Source organism: Sphaeramia orbicularis, chromosome 19, assembly GCF_902148855.1.
Source record: "Sphaeramia orbicularis chromosome 19, fSphaOr1.1, whole genome shotgun sequence".
NCBI classification, from domain to species: domain Eukaryota; kingdom Metazoa; phylum Chordata; class Actinopteri; order Kurtiformes; family Apogonidae; genus Sphaeramia; species Sphaeramia orbicularis.
The window spans coordinates 34,972,736-34,993,711 of NC_043975.1; the positions used below are offsets into that span (position 1 = coordinate 34,972,736).

Consider the following 20,976-nt stretch of genomic DNA (forward strand, 5'->3'; position numbering starts at 1 on the left):
ATTCAGTTCAAAGCCTGTGTGCAGGATAAGTGCATGACAGTAACAGAAAAGGCTTAAGATTGCTTCATTTGTATCCTTAAGGTTCTTCAGTTTTTAATATGACCACGTTTTACGACTAGATATTCTTTTTTTAGCCGATGTTAATTTTACTTGTATGTTGTTTTAACTATTCTTAATGAACTGCATTATTTTACGTGATTGCCTCCTACTGTGTTTGTCATTATTGTTTGATACAGGTTTCTTGCTGTCATTCCTTTGATTAATCTTTAGGTTCTGTTTACTGCATTTTCTTTTATTCTTTTATCACCATTGTTTCCTATTGCTCTCGGCTGTATTGTAAATAAAATATCTACTGCTATAAAAACTGGATTTAAATAAAGGACGGCTGAGTGAATAATGCTTTTAAATGTCATTCTCAGGCATGTGGCTGTGTCTGCTGGAGCCCCTCGGTGGATATGGACAGTGCATGTGTGGCTGCAGGATATGGTGACGGGACCCTGAGGATCTTCCGTCTTATTTCCTCAGAGATGGAGATGAAGATGCAGCCCCATCGTGTGGCTGTCACTGCCATCCAGTACTCCGCTTATGGTAAGAAGGAAAGCCTGTCGTATTTTAACTCCACAGTAATTAGATTTTTTTGCTTTTGCTTCATAAGAAAATATTTTAATAATTTAGTTTGACCCTACTTGTCCTTACTCATCCTTGCTTTTGTCTACTTTTTTTGTATATTTTTCATTCCTTTGTAAAAAATTTATGTATCAGAAATGGCCAAATTCGGAACAGTAGTTGAAGGAGAAATGCGTAGCAAGAAGTAAACTTGTATTTTGTTCTAATTATTACTTTATATTTAAGGTTTGTCTAAATGTGTTTTAAAAGTCCTGGATCAGAAACCAAGAAATCTTTGATAAATATAAACTTTTAAGCTGGGAAAGTGTTCGTTTTTGAAATTCTGTGTAAATAGAGGAACCATAAGATGAGACTCTATCATTCCTAGAAAAAGAGGTGGTTTTGTTTTTGTGTTTTTTTCCCCATTCTTTGTTTATTCGGAGAAGCAGATCATACAAAACTTCCCTTTCGGGTACAATTCAATGTCCACACCTCCAATGTGAACAAATATACTAATCCAAGTTTTTTAGTAGAATATACAACAAATATAACAAATGAGCGGGAGGAGACAACTTGCTCCGCTTCTTCATCAACAAGATAAGACACATTAAGGTGTGTACGTTTACACTGACCTAAACAGAAATGTGTATTATGTAAATGATTTCACATAACCGATATATTCAATTCACATCAATTACAGGTTTCACATAGTTTGTCCATTTGACCAAATAGTGAAAAAAGAATCCCTTTGACCCTTAAAACAAAATTTCAACTTCTCCAAAATGTAAATATCCAATCTGCATTTTCAATAACAGTACCCAAAGAATGGAATTTACTGCCAGTACCCATCAGAGAGAAAAGATACGTATGGTTCTTTTACCTGTCACTGGAAGTTGTGGCTCATATCCTGAACATAGCTGTACCCTCCATTTTTTTTTTTGCTTTACTGCCATAGTGTATTTTTATTTATTTATATAGCATTAGAAGTTTTATATGTAGTATAGATAAGTGCCTGGTTCATTATATTACCTTTTAATGTATTTTTCCTGCTGTTTTATTAATGTTTTAGATTTCTTGCAACATTTTCTTTCCTTTCTATACTGTTTCTGGTTTTAGGCTGTCTTTTAGACAGAAACAACAGATGGAAACAAAAAGCCCGGTTGACTAACTGTGGCTCATTTACACTTTCTTCTGATTCTTTTGGTAAATAAACGCTGTCCCTGCTACATTTCATCTAGTTTGGCTCTGTTACTGTACTTTGCCCCCTACAGGTCATGTGATCCTTTCTTCTGGGAAGAATGGTCTGGTTGCCATCAGCAGCCTGCAGAATGGAGCCACGATCCGCGTCATCAGGGACCATAAAGGAGCAGCCATTACCACCATCCAGTGTATCAGTAAACAGGTCAGCTCACTGAATCAGACCGTGACGAGACGAATTCACAAAGCCTAATATCGCAGCACAATAGGAAGAGGGAGAGAGCTGTGACACTCTTTGAGTTTCCCAAATAAGGTCAACTTTAATGTGATCTGCAACAAAATGTGATCCTAATATCGTAATTCAAAGACGTTAAGAAGTAATCTACTAACATTTTCTTATATGAAAATAATCCCAGTACTTTGTGAATCATTTGTAGCAAAAGTTTACTGTACATTGTCCAATTATAAACTATGTCAGGTAAAATCAAAGCAATTTTAAATAGTGATGTGGTTTTATGTGATAGGATAATAAAAAAAATATCAGACAAATTTTCTACTTTTTTTAAAGTTTTAAGACTTATGCATTGTTGGAAAGCAATGGATTTTTCAGAAATTTTGACCAAATTGTCAACGTTCACAACAGTTTTACAGGTAAAAATAAAATATAAAAAAACAGTGCACCTCATTGCTAAAGTAAAAACATGTTGGGTCACTCCATCCAAAAGGGAAATATAGATCAATTCAATCTGCGTCATAAAGCTGCTGTGTTTGTTTCAAGTGTTCTGACAGGAGACACATTCTGCTAATTTATGCAGTTGCAGAGAGTCCTGGGCTAATCATAGGGGCTTTCTGGCAGGTTCAGGGTTAAATACATGATACGGCAGCTGTAATTACAGATCACTGATCAGATTCCGTCAGATGTGACTCCACTGCTCTATTCTGTGGTTCAACGCCAAAGCTTGCAAAAGTAGCTAGCGCATATTAGCCACTTTTACACAGAGAGCCAGAAAAAAGGCGAGATGGTGATCCCACCTTTTTCCATCATTGACCAATTTCCATAGCCAAGTCAAAGGAGTAACAGAGGTGAGACAGGCTGGACTTTTACACAGTGGACCTGAGTTCCAGAATCAAAGGGGCGATGACGCAGTGCAGTGTATAGTGCGCATATGGAGACACTGCCATGGATTCTGCCGCAGCCACCCCGGGTCCTGCAGCTTTGTGTCACGGGTGAAAATGGCATGTAACTGCAGCACCAGTGGCACGGCACCCGCTGCACCCCTGGCACAAAGGCGCGGCGCCTTGGGCTGCTGCTGTAAAATCCATGCCAGAGCCTTCATATGCGGCCTCTATCTCTCAGGCACGGGGGTCACACCTTGGTTGCAGAACAAGACATCTTCCTTTTACATAGTGTTCCAGAATCATGATTCCACCTTTATCACAGCTCAGTTAATACCTCCAGAGGTGTTACGAAGTCGCTATAAAGGTGGGACCAAATGATCCCGACATTTTGTTTACACAGATGTCATTTTGGTATAAAGGTGAAAGGTGAATTCCCGTAACAGAAGTGCTGTGTAAAGGGGCTATTGTTGCACCTTACTGTTTGATCCTGTTTGTCCAGATTTTCTACAAGTTCTTTCTTATACTTCTAATTTATTTTGTATAGTGTGTTTGCGCTTGTATTTTATTCTACTCTTATATTCTATTTTTCACTGTTTGTCATGCTGCTGCTGCGCTACAGTTTCCCGGTTTGGGATCAATAAAGTACATCTGTCTGTCTATCTGCTGCCATTTTACACAGGTTTAAGATATTTAGTGCTAGAATTGCACACATTTCCTGAAGAGACATTGAAGCTATATTCAGTGTCATTGAGGGTATATTTTGTGCACTGTTTTATTTACTTTTGTTATTTATCCCAAAGATTTGTTTTCTATTCATATCTGTCTCTGCTTTTTAACCTTGTAATTAAGGAGAGCTGCATAATACAAGGACAATAAAGAATTCAGTTATAGTCTTTTCTCCATAGTGGCATGAAACTGCTTCAAGTTCATCAATATTTGTATTCAGTCTTTTTTTTTTTTTTTTTGGACTGAGAGGACCGATGCATTCAAACATCACATCTGGTTGTAAAAACACTTACAAGAGGCATCCGGTCCTAATGGATGAATGTTTTCCAATTCATGTTTTTAACTTTGAGATGTGGACGTAGGATGTGTCCTTTAAAATTCCATTGACCTCGTAAACACACCTCTCCATCACAGCTCAAAACACCTTCGAGGATATGTTGCATCCTGTGCTATTATGTCACAATGTGTCCAAATGTGCTATTGACAGATTTTCAACCATATCATTACTTGACATTTCTTTCATCTTCTCTGTACACCTGCTCACAGTCTACAAGGTTTTAGATCCAATACCTTGTAGAAATACAGAAAATTAGGTCTCAGATGTCTTTCATGGATTTTTGTGACATTTTATGCTATTTTCTCTCCGTTTTATCTTCTAATCCCCAGAGCAAGAATTTTGGACTAGATGGGAAGGAGTTGTGGTTGGCTGCCAGTGTTGACAGACGTGTCAGTGTGTGGGTTGCTGATTGGCTGAAGAACAAATGTGACCTGCTAGACTGGCTGACATTTCCTGCGCCGGCCTATTTAGGGGTACCATAATATTTTTTATAACGATGCTTGAGAATGAGTAGAAATGTTTGAACTTTAGTGAAGGTCTCTAAATTTTCTCTGATAACTTTTAAACAGGCAAGTTAATTTTCTGTTTCTATAAACTCTGTGCTTTAGGATGACAAGCCACCCCCCAGCCTGGCTGCCTTTTGCCCGACAGACCCCAGCCTGGTGGTCTATACTGGTTTTGGAGTAGAGAAAGAGCTGTCCTTTTACAGTCTGGATACAAAACAGGTAACACGCAGAATATGTCTGCATCTACAGGACTTTTCTACCTGCGTAGAGCAATATGCTGCTGACAGAATGTATAAAATGTTTATTCTGATTTTTTTATTCCAGATTGTAAAAAAGATCTCCATCCCGCACTGGGCTACATGCATTAGCCTCTCCTCTAAGAATCAACTCATAGCTGTGGGTTCAAGAGGTACACTCTTTCTTCATTATAAAACTTCCAGCAAATTGACTGCATAAGGTTGTGGTATATGTATAAGTAATTTCTCACCCTGTGCCTTGTCTATTATCAGAACGAGTGCTCAAGTTAATCACATCAAGCAGCGGCAGGTTCCAAAACTTCCTGCACAATGACTCACTGCAGACGTGTCACTTTTCACCTTCTGGGACGCTCCTCTTCACTGTGGCTTATAATGAGATTCTACTGTGGGAGGTGCAGGGCCTGTGACAGCCTTATAGCCTTATGTCTGAACTTTAAAACTTGTAGGTTTACTTTCTTTCACATGTGCCTAAAGTTTTTGTAACTTCAAGTAATCATATTGTGACCTCAGTTTTGATTCAAATAATTTTTTAACTTATTTTTTAGATAAATAGATTATATTTTTAGGGAAATGTTGAATATTTGACCAATTTTCTTGTTTGTGGATAGTTTTTTTTGTTTTTTGTTTTAATTCAGCCATAGAGGGGATTGTTTTATATATTTAGTTTGTCTTTTTGTGCTTTCTTCTCTTGTTTCTGTGCTGGGTAAAGTCATTGGACTTGCAATAAAAAGCACCATGTAAATTACTGTTTTAAATTCTGTGCTGAGTTATGTTCTTGTCCACCAAATAAGTGATCTGTACTGTCACTGATCAGTATATGTATGAGTGTTGAGTTTCCATTTTTACCAAACAAATAGCTCATAGAAGTTACTATATATCACTAAAATCATGTGATCAGGCTTTCTAATCTGAAAGACATGGATTCTGATTACCAAGGTTGCATCACTCATGACAATTTTCAGCTTTTTTACAACACAATTACAATTGAATAAAATGTACTAAACGTGGCTATAGCAGCGCAAAAATATTATTTAGATACTTCATATCTGATCCTTTAGTGCAGTACTTCACTACTTATGGTTTTTGTTGCTAAAAGTAAACTCATCTATCAATATTATGTGTATGTTTAAAAGTAAAAATTATGTTTCACATTTCAGCTTGGAGCATGTGCAAGTCTATCATGAAGAATAAGGCAGAGGAAAACAATTTTGGTCTCAAATATGGTATAGGTTATATGACACTGCTACTATTCTAGGAAAAGAACATTTCTCTCTAAGAACCAAGGTCATTAAGTGGGAGGATGTATATTAATATTCCTGAAACACAGTATATATGTTATGTGGTTTAATGTTCAAAGTAGAAACCTGCATTATTGGTTTGATTATTAAATCATCCTTTGGCCTGATCCATATCAAAACTGTCTTGAAATCAAACCAAAGATACTGCTGTTCATAGTTAATAATGCTGTAATTATTTTTGGCAGGTTAATACGCTGTAAGAAAGTCCATGATCTGTATTTGTGCGTTTTTATCATTACTTTATGTAAGGGCTGATGCTAATGTTAAAGACCATCCTCGTCTACAGTGTAGTTTGTCGATGTGGGCAGCAGAGGGCGTGTTTTCATCTCCGCTGTGAACCGGAAAGATATGGTTTCACCTTGGGTGCATACCGCCGTAAAGAGGCGCACATTTGGGTTTAGCTAAGATTTAGGCATTCAAATGAAAGATAAATGGCACTGTAACACTGCACCGCGTCTGATTGTTGTTCACACACAGAGGAAATATGAAACAAGACGTCAGAATACTATTACTGGGGGAACGTAAGTATCGAATTGATGGCTGTCCAGAAGCTAAACACTAGCAAACATTAGCTGTTTTTGCTAACTTAGTAACTTGTAGCTCATGCCACTTCTGGTGTTTCTAGTGACATGGTTGCGTTTATGGCATTAAGAGGAAAAGTAATGTCACCATTAAATATTTTCTCTCACGGAAACAAATCCAGTCCTTTCCAATCACATTTTTTGTTATGCTAACATAATTGCTAAATAACTTTGCTGTAGCATTCGCGTTAAATTAGCTTCTTCCTCGTAGCTAGTTATAGACCACCTTGTAAGTACTGACTTGTTTTTGTTGAGCCTTTAATTAGGGCCGAACTAAGCAGCTGGCCCTCCTGGAGCTGTGAAATAACATTACATGTAAAGAAATGTCTCACTATTTTAGGTTTTCCGTTTAAGTAATGAAGCTGCAGAACTGACGTTAACATTTTAGTTTAATTTTAACAGTACTGACGCTAAAACATGTCATAATATGCGTATTCCCGTTAGCTAATTCAAACGACACTTTATTAATGTAATGACAATAACATGCCTCTTATAGATGAAGTTCTATCTTTTACATGAACATATGTGCATATGTGTCATTCAGGTTCGGAGACAGTGTCTTCAGTTGTCATAACTGGCTTAGAATAGTGTTTACATGATCCTTTGTTGGCCAGTATTAGTGTAATCTTTATAATGTTATATGGTTTATAGATCAATATCCTTTCTGCCAAATTACAAGTACACTGAATTTTTTTCTGCAGGACAAAGTCACTACACTACAGAGGGCAATACTTGAATTGTATATATCATAAAATACACAAGTGTCACTCTTTTGTGTGTGTGTGTATAATATATATACACTTATCAACAGAAATAAAACTCCAGTGTATGTGTGGCTCCTTTAATCCATTTTGTATTGTGTATTCTAATAGCCAAGGTGGGGAAGACTTCCCTCATCATGTCTTTGGTTGGAGAGGAGTTTCCAGAAGAGGTAAGTGTCAGTATTACTCTTTGTCTGTGTGGAGATTCATTCAGCTTCATTTTTGCTGCAGAGAATGCTGTAAGTCAAGGAGTGTCACTTAATAGACCAGCTGCATTTTGTAGCCTGTGTTGACTTGTTTTCTGTTTATGGCAGCACTTAGCTTGTTTAACATATGTGCAACTTTTGTCACTTCCCAAGTTGTCAGCATTTCCAATAGAATGCAATTCTTTAACAGGTTCCCCCCAGAGCAGAGGAGATCACTATCCCCGCTGATGTGACTCCAGAGAAGGTGCCCACACACATAGTGGATTATTCAGGTAACATAGGCATCCTAAAGGTTGCACCAGTTACTTCCTCTGTGTGTGCAGTTTGTCAAGACCAGATACAATGCACGTGGTCTCATGTTGTTTATGTTTTTCTTATCACCAACAGAAAAAGAGCTGAGTGATGATGTTCTACAAAATGAGATCATCAAGGTGAGCACATTTCCTAAGTTGGTTGTCCTTTTTGACAGCTCTAAAAAAATGTATGAAAATCAAATGTAGATGCATCTAGCGAGTGGCAGAAAATATGTTCTATTTTAAGGTAAAATGAGGACATTTTGTATATATTGTAGCTGAACAGATGCACGTTTTAGATGTCCATTCAAGATATTTAGGGCTTACGCCTGAAGCAGATCCTTTTTACACATAATGCCAGACTTTCCTTTTTCTTTCCTCATTCTTGCTTTCAGCTGTTTTTATGCAGGTATCATAAAAAGATATGAAATCAGTCAACTTATGTGTTTCACACACCAGGCCTTTTCATAACAGTTGCTGTACTTGAAAGAGTCTGTTTTTGGGCAAGGCCTTGTCAGCTGTCCTTTCTCCTTCCCTTACAGGCTAATGTTGTGTGTGTAGTGTACGATGTCACCAATGAAGACACAATAGACAAGGTAGTAACCCCCTGCTAATATGTAGTCCATGCTTTGCACATGCTTTTGTACCATATTTAATACTTTTAATATGTACTTTTTTTTTTTTAATTGCTTCATGCTGTCTTGTTTTCAGATCAAAACTAAATGGATACCATTGGTAAATGGAAATGCAGAGAAAGGGAACAAGTATGTATCAGTTTTTGATGGATGTGTGTAGCCTCTGCTGTGCTGTTGAACTTTGTACTTATTTGCATGTAATGTTCACAGTATTGCTAATTTAGGAATTTAGATAACGTTTGGAGTTTCACAAAGAAATTGGGACATAAGAGCATCTGTGAAAATCTTACACTGTGAGAATTGTGTAGTAGCTTGATCAACAAGCTACTGCATAATTTGGCTTTTAGCTTTTTTAGCATTTTATTGTGTATGTATGAGAGGCCTGTTCTGTTTAATATTCTTTTTATGAGATCCCTTTTGTACCTGTGTTATTACAGGGTTCCCATTATACTGGTGGGAAACAAGTCAGATCTGCGCTGTGGAAGCTCAATGGAAACTATTCTTCCCATCATGAACCAGTTCTCAGAGATTGAGACATGTGTTGAGGTTAGTGTGAGTGCTTGTAGTCTTATCCAGTCTGTGCACCTGCTAACCTGAAAACTGGGACAGGCGTAGTTGCTCAGTTTCATGCAAATATTTACACACAACACATTGGCTTTTAGATGACACAGATAAGCATTCTCTCTTTTGTTTTTCTTTCTTCAAGTGTTCGGCAAAGAACCTGAAAAATATTTCAGAGCTCTTTTACTACGCACAGAAGGCAGTTCTCCACCCCACAGCCCCTCTTTACGACCCTGAGGACAAACAGGTCAGCCATTTTTTTTAATAATCTGTTGCTGACTGTCTGTGTGTCTGCTGTTTGTTTTGTTTTTTTAAACATATTGTATGGATTATGATGAATAGTGAAATCCTAATCATTCTTTCTTTCTTTCCCCTCAGCTAAAACCCCTGTGTGTCCGAGCCCTCAGCAGAGTGTTCTACATTTCAGACCAGGACAATGATCGCATCCTTAGTGACGCTGAACTAAACAGTTTTCAGGTGCCTTGTCAAATTCTTAACATCACATTTCTCAGTCATTTCAAACAATCAAAACATTTTTTTCCGTAACATCATGTAGAAATCTTGTTTTGGGAATCCTTTGGCACCTCAAGCCTTAGAAGATGTGAAGACTGTAGTTTGGAAGAACACCAGTGATGGGGTGCAGGACAATGGCCTAACCCTAAATGGTACAAAAAAATGATGATTAATTAACAATATAACAGTATTATATGATAATATGACGTTAAACTATGTTATTGAAAGGCTACCCTAATGGCTAAGTATTATTTTTTTTCTTTTTCAGGTTTCTTGTTCCTTAATACATTATTTATTCAGAGGGGTCGACATGAAACCACGTGGACAATCCTCCGAAAATTTGGTTACGATGACAACTTAGAGCTGGTTGATGATTACCTTTACCCTGAGTATGTTCAATGACGGTCTGTCCCTTTAGCTACTAAATGTTTTCATATTTGCTAAGGTCTTTGTTTTCTAAGAGCTTTTCCTGCATAAATGTTGCTGTTTGTTGTTCTGTTTCTGTTGTCAGACTCCGGGTTCCTGTAGGCTGTAGCACAGAGCTCAATCATTTAGGTCACCAGTTTCTCCAGCGGCTGTTTGACAAGTATGATGAAGTGAGTAGCTATCCTGCCTTTGGTCATGATGTCCACCCAGACTGTAAAGTGTAATGGCCAAAGGTCCTGCCAAGACAAGATAAATATATATAAAATACACTTAGTCACTCTTTTTGTTCCCTCGAGGCAAATGTTTGAATTACCTTCAAACTACATTAGCAGCTTTTAGTTTTCTGCTTGACTTGTTTTATTTTATTCTGGGGGATCTCCTTGTTTTAAAGAAGTGCCCTGTTTTTCCTCTTAGGACAAAGACTCTGCCCTGTCACCAGCAGAGCTCAAGAACCTGTTTTGCGTATGTCCTTACATGCCGTGGGGCGCAGAGGTCTTCATGACTGTCCCGACCACAGCTGAGGGATACATCTCTAATCACGGCTATCTTTGCCAGTGGACGTAAGTATCTCATTTGAGTTTACTTTTGTGTAACAAACACTACTAAAAGCTCACACGTATATCCATCATTCCTTCACATGCAGGCTTTCTGCATATCTTGACATCCACCGTTGCCTGGAGCACCTGGGATACTTAGGCTACCCTATTCTCACTGAACAGGAGTCTCAGACGGCTGCAGTCACAGGTGTGTGTCTGTGTATGGTTGCATCTGCACCTGACAACATGTGATGATTAAATGTATTAAACTGTATTAAGTACAGAAACTTCCACTGGTGTGTGAATTACAAAAGGGAGTGAATATCTCCTTGCTTGACAAAAATACATAGTTTTCAGCTCACCAGCCGATAGACCATGAGCTATTGTGAAGGTGCTATGCCCGGCGTCGTCTTTGTTGTCGTCTTCGTCATCAGCAGTTTCTACAATTGTCCACAAAGTTTGTTCGCAGTTTTGAGAAATTTAGATTTTTAAATTTTTGACAAATTTTTGAAAGATTAAAAATTTGCCTGTACTTATAATGGCCCATATGTTGATGGCTTTAAAACAAAAATGGTTAGCGATATCAATTTCGTTCCTTTTAAGAACTGATAAGAAGTCATGTATGGACTTTGATTTAATTTGTTGAGTTATCCTCCAGTGAAAGTACCACCCACTTCTATTGGGAGATTGATCTCTTGCATCAAGACCACAGGACTCTTAATGTAATGCCAGAGCATAACATCCTCACAAATTTAAGTTGTTTTTGATTATTGATAGAACATGCTGGTGAGATACAGGGCCATTGGTCCTGTTTTTGAAATCTTCAATCCCAGTCTCCCAGTTGGGTACTCTTTTGTAGTCATTTCTAGTCAATCTGCCTGAATTGAATCACTTACATGTACATTATTTCTTGGAAATAACTGCATGAACACTTCGAAGTGGTTGTTTATAGTTTGCGTGTGTGTGTGCATGTATGTAAACATAATATGTATGCTTTGAAATATAGAGCAAGTAAGCACTTCAGATAAGCACAAACCATAAATACAATGACTTATAATTAATTTACTGTATTTTCTATGATGGAGAACTGACCTTCATAATGTAATATTGCTCTTAGCATGTATATGTGTTTAGTCATGCTTGCATTATCCCTTGTGAGAAAGTAAAGGTCATTTGTTTCCCCTAATCATCTGTCAGAGGACTTCAGTCTGTTGTGCCAGCATTACATTCAAATCCTAATTGCTCTGTCTTGTGGAAATATCATGCCATTAACCTGCCACTAGAGGACATTTTATCTGATCTATAAGTTAATGTTGAACTATGTAGTTGGGAGATTTCTGTATTCTTGTATGCTTCTGTCAGTTTTGTGTTGGAATCTGTGTGTAGGCTATTATCATGGATGTAGGCAACTGAAACACTCATTAGCTGTCTCAGCTGGAATTGGCTAATGACCAGCTCCCAGCATAATACAAACTGCTGTATGGCTTCACATATGCACACAAACACGCACAATTGCATATTGAACCTTCAACCCATAAAGACCCAGTGCTATTTTTGTGGTAGTTCCCAAATAAATTTTTCTGTCTGTTTAACCTTTTTTAAGTGATTTATCACCATTTATCATAATATTATCCTCTCCATTTTGCATTTTTTTCAGTGAAAATCAGGAATTTTCCTATATTTATTTGACTGATCATGTACTTTAATCATCATGTTGAGATTACATTTCAGGGTTATTATACCAAAAACAGAGAAAACTTGAGAAAAAGTGACTTTTTCAGTAAGATTTATCATTAAGTGAACATAAACCAAGTGTCTCCAGCCACTGTCACTGATCCAACTCCATGGGTTTTACTGGTGAATCAGTGTTGTAGCAGATGATGGTATTTCCACGTTCACTAATGAGCCTCAGAACATCCAAATGGGTCATATTTGATGACCATGAAAAGATGACAAATTTGAGACAAAGATGACTTTGCATTTTACTCCAATTACTTACATGTATTGATAGGATTAGTGGCTCTAAGGTTATTAAACATTTTAGATCAGTAGATGCTTTTGGTCACTGGTGTATATTTGGGTCTTTATGGGTTAAAGGTGAAATTTGAGATGCAAGAAAATGAAAGTCAAATCCAGTCATTTTCAATAAAGTAAGGGTTCAGCTCTGTTGTGTCTTGCAGCTTGGAAACTGTTGTCACTTTTTTATATGTGCAGTGACACGTGAAAAGGAGGTGGACCTGGAAAAGTGCCAGACACAGCGGTCGGTGTTTCTCTGTAAAGTGATCGGACCACGGGGGACTGGCAAGACTGCCTTTCTTCGGGACTTTGTGGGTCGCAACCTTGTGGTATGGCACCATCTGCTGCAGAAAAAATGTCACATGTTGTATTGTTAGTTAATTAAAAACCTACACCATTTGCCATTATTACTACTGAGAGTGTGACTTCTTGATATTTTTTCTGACTTCTACAGAATAAGGGAAATACCAGTAGTGCCTTTTCCCCTTATGCCATAAACACTGTCCACGTCAGTAACCAGGAGAAGTACCTTATCGTGAGTAGCTCCCACTCTGATCCTAACCTTGACTATGTAGCTCTGACCCTTTAGCCTCAACGCCACGTGATTAAACATCATATTATATCTGTGCAGCTCAATGAGGTGGATGTGGAAGCAGAGTTTCTGAAGGCATCTGATGCCTCCTGTGATGTTGCCTGTCTCATGTATGACACCAGTGATCCGCATTCCTTCAACTATTGTGCCAGTATTTACAAGGTCAGTCCTGCAACTTTATAGGAGCTCCATTCAGTTAAAAAGTTAATACCAGAGTCACTGTTTTCTTTTTTTGTTTTTTTTTTTCAGTTTGTAATATTTTCATAGATTCCTTAGCTCCTCTTTATTATTAATTGGGATTAAAAAGCACCTTGAGTCTAAAACAAAGTAATATTTGGGTTTAGCCAGGTAACTTCATGTTCAACTCTGGGTTTTCAGTGTCATAATTTATTATAGGATTTTAGAGGGTCTTGTCCAAAGGTCATCAAACACCAAAAGGGTTACAGCTAAAAGTAAAAATGTTCCAGTAAGCTTGAACTCCATTAGAATGAAAAACACATGAAGTCAGTTCTACTCGTGCCTTAATGAAAGGCAGTAATTGTTCCACCACTATATTTTTTTCTATTCTTTTTCTATCAAATGATGCATTTGTTCTTTATCATCCCGCTGTTTTTACTCAGCAACACTACATGGAGAGCAATATCCCATGTGTGGTTGTAGCATCCAAAGTGGATCTTCCTGAGGTCAAGCAGCTCCATGGGATGACACCAGCAGAGTTCTGTTATAAACACCGACTGCCTCCACCGCTGCCCTTCTCCAGCCTCGAATCCAACAGCAAGAACATCTACAAAAGACTGGCCTGGGCAGCTGTGTATCCGTATGTTCCAATAAAATACTGCTCCTTAAAGAATTTGGTTTTAGACATTACATGTGATAGGTAGAGATATAAAAAGGCTAGATTTTTTTTATTTTGTTAGTTGTATGGTATTTCATCTGACCCCTGTTCTGAACCTTTCTCTACCCCTTGCTTGATTTTGAAAAATTCTGCAAAGTCTGCAAGAAGCTGAGATGGGGGTGATGGGGGTCGGAAATAGCAGGTGTGGGGATGTGTGATAGGAGTAGTTCAGAGACATCAGCAGGACAGAGAATCACAGACACCTATGCAGAACCATATGAGGATCTGAAAGTACTCGTTTTGTGTTTTTGCACTGCTTTACCACCAAAAAAGACTCACCTACAAATATGAAGTTTATACCATATTTTAGTGTTTTCACTGCAGCACTGTGCCATTATACACTCCTTTTCTACAAGTACCTGAAGCTCTGAAGTGCTCATCAAACCAACCAAACTTCAGAATTTTGCAGCTGCTATTAATGTCCACTTCGTTCGAGTTGGTGTATGACTTTGGTATTTTAACACATTCATATCTAAACTAACAATGTAGGTGTTGGAGATAGTGATAAAACAAGTACAATTATTATTTGTTTTTTTATGTTTTGATTGGTTCTGAAGTTTGTCAGACTCCCAGTGAAGGGTAGATGGACAGTACACCTCTGACTGGATAGCACCAATATTACTTTTTCATATAAGTTTCATGACATCAGTATCAGTGTGGGAAGATGATTGTTAAGCAGGAAGTGACATACGGAGGCTTTGTAATACAGGGTGTCCGTAAAGTCTCTTAACGATTAAAAAATTAATCACAAAAGCAAATTACTAGACACAATTGTGGAAATTCTTACAAAATATAAAGTAGATATTGAAGTTTTTTGACTCATTTAATCCACCTTTATATGTGCACCATTAGTTGCAAAAGCACATGAAGACAGTGCTGGATTTCTTATCATTTTGGTTGTAACATATCCTCATCACTAGTGGCAACACTGTCAGTGATCTTTTACTTCAGGTCATTGATGTCCCGTATCTGTTTTGTACACAATATCTTTAACATAACCCCATAGAAATAAATCCAGGGCAGTGATATCTGCTGAACAGGGTGTCCAGGGAATTGGACCATCCCTTCCAATCCACCGGTCTGGAAATATTTGATTTAGGAACCCACCAACATGCAGTTTCCAATGTGGTGGTGCACCATCTACCTGGAAAATGATGGTTTGTTGAAGTTCATCCAGTTGTGGTGACACATATTCAGTCAACAGGTCAAAGTAAACATTTGCAGTAATTGTTCTCTCATTGAACAAAAATGGACCAATGATTCAATTGCACATGATTCCACAGTGTGATTAAAAACTTTGATAAGCACTGAGTACTTGGAACAAATCTGATAAACATATCTCATCACTTGCTTTTGTAATACTTTTCTTTAATTGTAAAGAGACTTTGTGGACTCCCTGTAAATGGAAGGTTTCTTTTTTTTTCAGGTTTTTTTATGTGCTCAGATTAGCATTGATGTACTTAATCACAGTTAAATCATACAATCCGGTTTACAGCTCAAATCCTGTTTGTATTTGTCAGTGTAATAATCACTTTCTCTCCATTTCTTCAGGCACCTAAATGGTTCAGACATGAGCAACACTTCGTTTTGGCTGAGAGTAGCTCTGGGTTCGGCTGTGGTCGCCGTTTTGGGTTTTGCAATCTACAGAGCCGTCGCCAGACAGAAATGACCAACAACCAGCTGAGCTATTTTTCTCAACATGGCGCTCCATCCATCAAGACCAAACCTTCAAAAGCAAATCCAGAACCACTGCAGTCTGGGCTAGATATCAAGCATATCATTTTACTTTTTATCCCGAAGCCTCTGAAGAAACTTCATATTCTCTGCAATTTGCAGCATCTAACTTCTTCATTTGTAGTCCATTGATCACAGAAGTTCAGAGCTCCTCAACGCACATCCCTTTCTGCCATATTCAGCATTTTTTTGCCTTATAATGTCTACCCAGGCTAAGTAGGTCTGTGTGAGCGCGGTACATTGACACACAAGGAACTGATCTCCAAAGTGGTGCTTTCTCAAAATGGAGGAAACGCAGTAAGATGTTTCCCCTGCTTTATCTGTCAGTTGTTAATGTTGTGATTGGGGAATTTTTTTATCCATGCAGTGTTTCCTAAGCATAATATAAAATGCCAGTTTGATTAGACTGAATCACCAAAGGGCAGCAAATGAAGCTTTTATAATAGTCTGTAGTTGGCTGCCGCTGAATTCCTTGCTGGAACATTTTTGACCAAGACATCACAAAGACAAGATGAACGCATCTGATTTGCCAAATAACTCAGCAGAAATGAGTAGTCATAGCATGTTAATTGCTCCTTAGGCATATGGTTTTTGCCTGAGACTGAAATATTTTGACTAGCCTGAATCTTGCTATTATTTTCTAGCAATAGGAAAGCCACTGATCTGCTGTGACGGGGAGATTCCTCTTTGTGCATGAAGAAAACTTGCTTCTGTGTGGAATGGAATATGATGCATCTGCAAGAAGAAAAAAATGTTTTCCCTTCAAAAAGAAGGCAGGCAAATCTAAAAACAAGACATGTTCACATTGTAATCGAGTTTTAATTAGGACGGAATTAGATTTTCTTTTATTCATATACACCTGACACTGTGCATACACTTTGAACATTTAATCTGACATTGTGTTGAAATACGAGACGGTCATCTTAATGTCTTTTTGTTTAATTTAGCAGGGGACCTGCTGTTTTTGCAGGATGCATTTTAAAATATGGCTGTTTTCTTACCGAAAGTGAACTGATTTAGATGCTTAATAAAATACCAGAAAAGACTGGTTGGAGGCTTTTGCCTAAAAATACTTTGAGTGTTGTATTGGTAGATATCTGATGAATGCTGTGATGGCTGGATATTTATTGTTGCCTTTTTATTTTGTCAAATCCTGAAACTGGAGTTTGTGTCTGATTATTTATGACTGAACTTTGTTTTTGGCTTTATTTCTATGGTACTTTGAGTGTGTATGGTTTCAGTGAGACATTACTCTGAAAATGCTATAGTCAGGTTTGTATTTTTAGTTGGAATGTTTTCTGTCATTTTCATTTTAAAACAAGCATTTTTCTGTCCTGAAATTCATGCTGCATTGTGTGTGGCTGCAACACTATTTATCACCAACAGCAATGGCTCCACATGGAAGGATGCTGTTCTGAAGCTATTTATTAAGGTTAGTCTGATGATGTTTCTCTGTTTAAACATCAAGGTTGACACAATCAGAGGGTAATTTGTATTTAATGTCGACTTCTAGTGTTTGCTGATGCTATCATCACAGTCCGAGTTGGTGGTCGACCTGTTCCTGATAGACACCACTAGATGGCAGTGTTCAACAGGTGATACAGGACCGTTACAACTGGGTGTGTTTGCTCTCCAGGCAACCTGAGAAAGGTACTTTAGAATTTTACATGTAGTGTCTTTCAGTAGGAAGATGAAAACCTACACCATTACTCTAAATTATTGCTCAGCATACCCAAATTGGGACTTTCTTGTTATTTTTAAGTTTTTTAAGTGAACTACACATTATGAGTCCTTTCCATATGTTAACTACTGCCCCATTCTCTTATGGGACATGTCTAACGTACATCTTTTAACAGAATAATGCCACATTTAAAGCATATGAGGTCTTACTGTAGTTTATTCGTGTGCAAAGTCTGCCTGCTTCCAAAAACAGCTGTGACTAGTGGTGAAGTAATTCAATCAGGGTGCGTGATTCTCTTACTGTAACCAGAGCATATTTATCTACTAATACCCACTTCATCAGTTCTTAAATGCATGTTTACCAACACAGTTGCACTTTATTATCCTATTTCTCTGGCAGTCCAACTGTTTTGTGAAGTTGCATATCTACAGATTTACTCTTTTCTCCCAAATCCTCTTTTGTGCCTCAGTAAGTGTGGACTTTAAGGATTATAAGAAGCTGGCAAATATATTTAATAGTCCATTTTAAAACCTGAAAGACTTCAGAGTAAGTTTAACTGTGACACTCTTCCGTATGCTCGTAGTTCCTCCATCCACAACACAAGTGTCCACTACTTAACAAAGGCGTACTCGTGCGTAAAATGCGCATAAGGAGGCAAAAGACGCATTTAGTAGAAGATGACACAGGTTTATTGAGTTGCAGTATAAACAGTCTTTAAAAGTGAATGGACACAGTAGGATGTCTGTATATTATGAGTCGTTAAAAGATGTGAAAATTCTACAAGAATGGAGCTTGAACGACCACTACAGAGCCTGTAGGAGAATGTTGCTGACGTCCGCTGCCTATGGTCTGTACATTGTGAAGGTTCAACAATGCTCACCATTGAAACACTTGTACTTTCAATATGACCTCGTGCAACTATATACAAGACCCTAGACTACTCAGTATGTAACCAAGGATCAGATACAAATCAACAGTATATAACGCCAAATAAAATAAATTCTACAGCATCCTTAGGCTATAGTGCAATGAAGAGAAAAGTAAAAACAGGACAAGTTTGCATGAGACTTTACAAAAATAATACACATACGAAAACATTTCCTGAAGTATTTACACGTCTCTGATAATGTCCTTTACTTCTTTTTAGATGTTTTAGTTGCCTTTTTGGTTGTCTTTGGCTTGGGCTTGGTCGCCTTCTTCACTGCTTTCGCCTTGGTCTTGGTTACCTTGGGCTTCTTAGCCGGTGCCTTTTTGGGTCTTGCTGGTGTCGCCTTTTTCGTGACCTTTTTCCCTTTCTTTGCAGCCGCCTTCTTAGGTTTCTCGGGCGCCTTGGCCACCTTCTTGGGCTTGGAAGCCTTCTTGGGTTTGGGGGGCTTGGCTGCCTTCTTTGGCTTGGCAGATGGTGCTGCCTTGGTGGACTTTTTGGTGTCCTCAGGTTTGGTCAGCCTGAAGGATCCGGACGCACCGATGCCTTTGGTGTGCCGGAGGAAGCCAGCCGCCACCAGCCTCTTCAGGGCCATTTTAATCTGCACATCTGCGTTGTCCCCCACCTTGAAGTTCTTCCTCACGTACTTCTGGATGGACTGTCGGGACGCTCCACTCCGGCTGGCGTCGTGCGCTATGGCCGCTTTTATCATCTCCGAGTACTTTGGATGAGAGGCAGGTTTCTTGGGCTTGGATGACCTCTTGGCTTTAGCCGGAGATGCCGACGTCTCTGCCATGGTTACTTTCTTTTTGAGTCAGTTGTCAAAAACAAAACTCTTTCAAAAGAAATGTGACCCTGCTCAGCTGATAAGGTGCACAGGAAGCAGCGAAAAAATATTCACCAGTGGGAAATAAAGCTTCTCCCGAAAAAAAAAAAAAAACTGGCAGACAATGCCACACACTGCTTTAGAATAATAATTAGTTTTTTTAATATAAATATTTCCCGTCCTCGTCAGGGGTCTGTATCACTTAAGTGTCTTGGTCCACAGGCGCTTCAGTGAGCCTATGAAGCCTTTCTGCGGACGTGATTGAGAACACCAACTGCCAGCAGCTGATCTAGCGGACTCCATGGAACTGGCGCCGTCCCGTTTGTGTTTCTTCATCCTCCAACTCCTGACAAATTAAAAAAATACGACGACATATTGCTCCTCTGAACAACATGGGCTGATAGCAGAGATATTGGGCTTCACGGTGACACACTTGTCCACGTCCGTCCGCGACACCGAACAACTTTTATTCCAGGAAAACCGGCTGGAAGTAATGCGTGCTGTGAACAATTTTGCACAATTCGCGTTAAATTGACCCAAACAGACGGAACCTGGGGCAGAATCTGTCAATGCGTAATGAAATCGAATCTATGCAGAGACGAATGCATCGGATTGGTGCAGTGTGGGAATCCGTTTTTGCTTTTAATACAGCCATACATTTTCCCAACTAACACAGTCCGGCCATTGACTTTGAGTGACGTGGTCGAGATTATTTACTGTTAAACCTCGTATAAATTAAATGTCACAGGATCTAAGTTATGGGTGACACTTGGGACGATAATGTGGGTTTGTGTGGGTTATAACAGGGGCTTTGGGTTCGCTGTGTTTGATGGTTTAGGGGCAGAATTGCTTATAACTGTCACTATGGCAGTCGCACTCGAGCTCCATTGTCAGGAAAGTTGCCAACACCTCTAAAGATCAGGGTTTCTGATGCGGGATCCTAAAACTGATCACCACATTTCGGGGACAGGTGTTATGAAGTGGTGTGCGACCAGGTGTGTGTCCATCTGCATGAGCGGTTGCAGCCAAAAGCAAAGTGCTTCAATATGGGCGCAGTGATGGCTTTCTTTTGTTCAGGAACTGGCGCATCAGACTGAGTCAATAACAGGTTTGACATTTGCTTCTCCTGATCATCATGAGGGTCTCCGGTGCCGATCCAAAGGTGCAAAAACACACCCGCATCGCAATAAACTTTACAACACCTCCTCTTTTATTTCTTATTTTTAATATCAGGTCTGATGTCCCTCCCTGCAACGCCATTTTGATTCCTAAATGAAAGTCACAGCACAGGAGTAGTAGTAGTAGTAGGGCTTTTCCTCGACTTTTGTGGCATGGTTTTATTAGTTATTAGATATTGTTTTTCTTAATAAAGCGTATATGTATGTTCTGATCCGTATCTTATAGAGGGGATCAGACCCAAGTCGGGCATCTAGGATGTTTATGAGAGAGGTGGTCCTTACAGTAGACTACAGGAGGATACTGTCCATTATGAAGGAATGGACATTGTGATGTTGTGCACATAATGTTAGGCCAAATTACTTAGATTTTTGTTATTTATGAACTTAAATAATGAAAATCAAGTCATCATTTTTGGGGGGAGTATCAGCTCCTTTGTGTCTCACACATCCCACCTGTGTTATAATAAGTTGAGTGTTTGTTTTTTTCCTTCTCTTCTTTGTGTGTTTATTTTAACATGTGAGGAAAATGAGTGAGAGTGGGAATGGGTGAGTGCGTAAAACAGTGAAGGAC

General features: G+C 38.6%; 3 protein-coding genes across 6 annotated transcripts in view; 2 read left to right on the forward strand and 1 right to left on the reverse strand.

Moving 5' to 3' along the window:
* The window catches only part of wdr90 (WD repeat domain 90), a 35,047-nt gene extending 29,163 nt beyond the window's left edge, over positions 1 to 5,884 (forward strand). For both annotated transcript variants that reach the window (XM_030121845.1, XM_030121846.1), the window contains exons 38-43: positions 420 to 588; positions 1,878 to 2,008; positions 4,315 to 4,458; positions 4,594 to 4,710; positions 4,816 to 4,900; positions 5,001 to 5,884. In XM_030121845.1, the coding sequence (XP_029977705.1) occupies positions 420 to 588; positions 1,878 to 2,008; positions 4,315 to 4,458; positions 4,594 to 4,710; positions 4,816 to 4,900; positions 5,001 to 5,155 (801 nt within the window). In that variant the 3' untranslated portion in view covers positions 5,156 to 5,884. The remainder of the gene's footprint in view (positions 1 to 419; positions 589 to 1,877; positions 2,009 to 4,314; positions 4,459 to 4,593; positions 4,711 to 4,815; positions 4,901 to 5,000) is intronic.
* Positions 5,885 to 6,390: 506 nt separating this feature from the next.
* On the forward strand, positions 6,391 to 16,840 carry rhot2 (ras homolog family member T2). 3 transcript variants are annotated; one of them, XM_030121852.1, is made up of 19 exons: positions 6,391 to 6,567; positions 7,500 to 7,558; positions 7,785 to 7,866; positions 7,982 to 8,025; positions 8,430 to 8,483; positions 8,599 to 8,651; positions 8,960 to 9,068; positions 9,229 to 9,330; positions 9,462 to 9,560; positions 9,640 to 9,748; positions 9,865 to 9,985; positions 10,108 to 10,192; positions 10,437 to 10,582; positions 10,666 to 10,766; positions 12,773 to 12,903; positions 13,029 to 13,109; positions 13,206 to 13,328; positions 13,787 to 13,983; positions 15,613 to 16,840. In XM_030121852.1, exons 1-19 carry the CDS (start codon positions 6,531 to 6,533, stop codon positions 15,728 to 15,730), a joined length of 1,851 nt encoding a protein of 616 aa, XP_029977712.1. In that variant the 5' UTR covers positions 6,391 to 6,530; the 3' UTR covers positions 15,731 to 16,840. The 3 variants fall into 3 exon arrangements, with proteins under 3 accessions (XP_029977712.1, XP_029977713.1, XP_029977714.1); XM_030121853.1 differs by lacking the exons at positions 6,391 to 6,567; positions 7,500 to 7,558; positions 7,785 to 7,866 and adding an exon at positions 8,283 to 8,296 and having other exon boundaries at positions 7,998 to 8,025; XM_030121854.1 differs by lacking the exons at positions 6,391 to 6,567; positions 7,500 to 7,558; positions 7,785 to 7,866; positions 8,430 to 8,483 and adding an exon at positions 8,283 to 8,296 and having other exon boundaries at positions 8,007 to 8,025.
* Positions 16,841 to 18,142: 1,302 nt separating this feature from the next.
* On the reverse strand, positions 18,143 to 19,416 carry h1-0 (H1.0 linker histone). Its single transcript, XM_030121861.1, has one exon. The coding sequence runs from the start codon at positions 19,195 to 19,197 to the stop codon at positions 18,610 to 18,612; it is 588 nt and encodes a 195-aa protein (XP_029977721.1). The 5' UTR covers positions 19,198 to 19,416; the 3' UTR covers positions 18,143 to 18,609.
* Positions 19,417 to 20,976: the final 1,560 nt, after the last annotated feature.

What these genes read in the sequence shown, in the direction of transcription:
- rhot2 (XM_030121852.1), top strand. Translation starts at nt 6,531, where the DNA reads ATGAAACAAGACGTCAGAATACTATTACTGGGGGAAC. An exon ending in ATGAAGACACAATAGACAAG is followed by an intron (nt 8,484 to 8,598) that starts GTAGTAACCCCC and finishes TCTTGTTTTCAG; the next exon opens with ATCAAAACTAAATGGATACC. An exon ending in CTGAACTAAACAGTTTTCAG is followed by an intron (nt 9,561 to 9,639) that starts GTGCCTTGTCAA and finishes AACATCATGTAG; the next exon opens with AAATCTTGTTTTGGGAATCC.
- h1-0 (XM_030121861.1), bottom strand. Translation starts at nt 19,197, where the DNA reads ATGGCAGAGACGTCGGCATCTCCGGCTAAAGCCAAGAGGTCATCCAAG.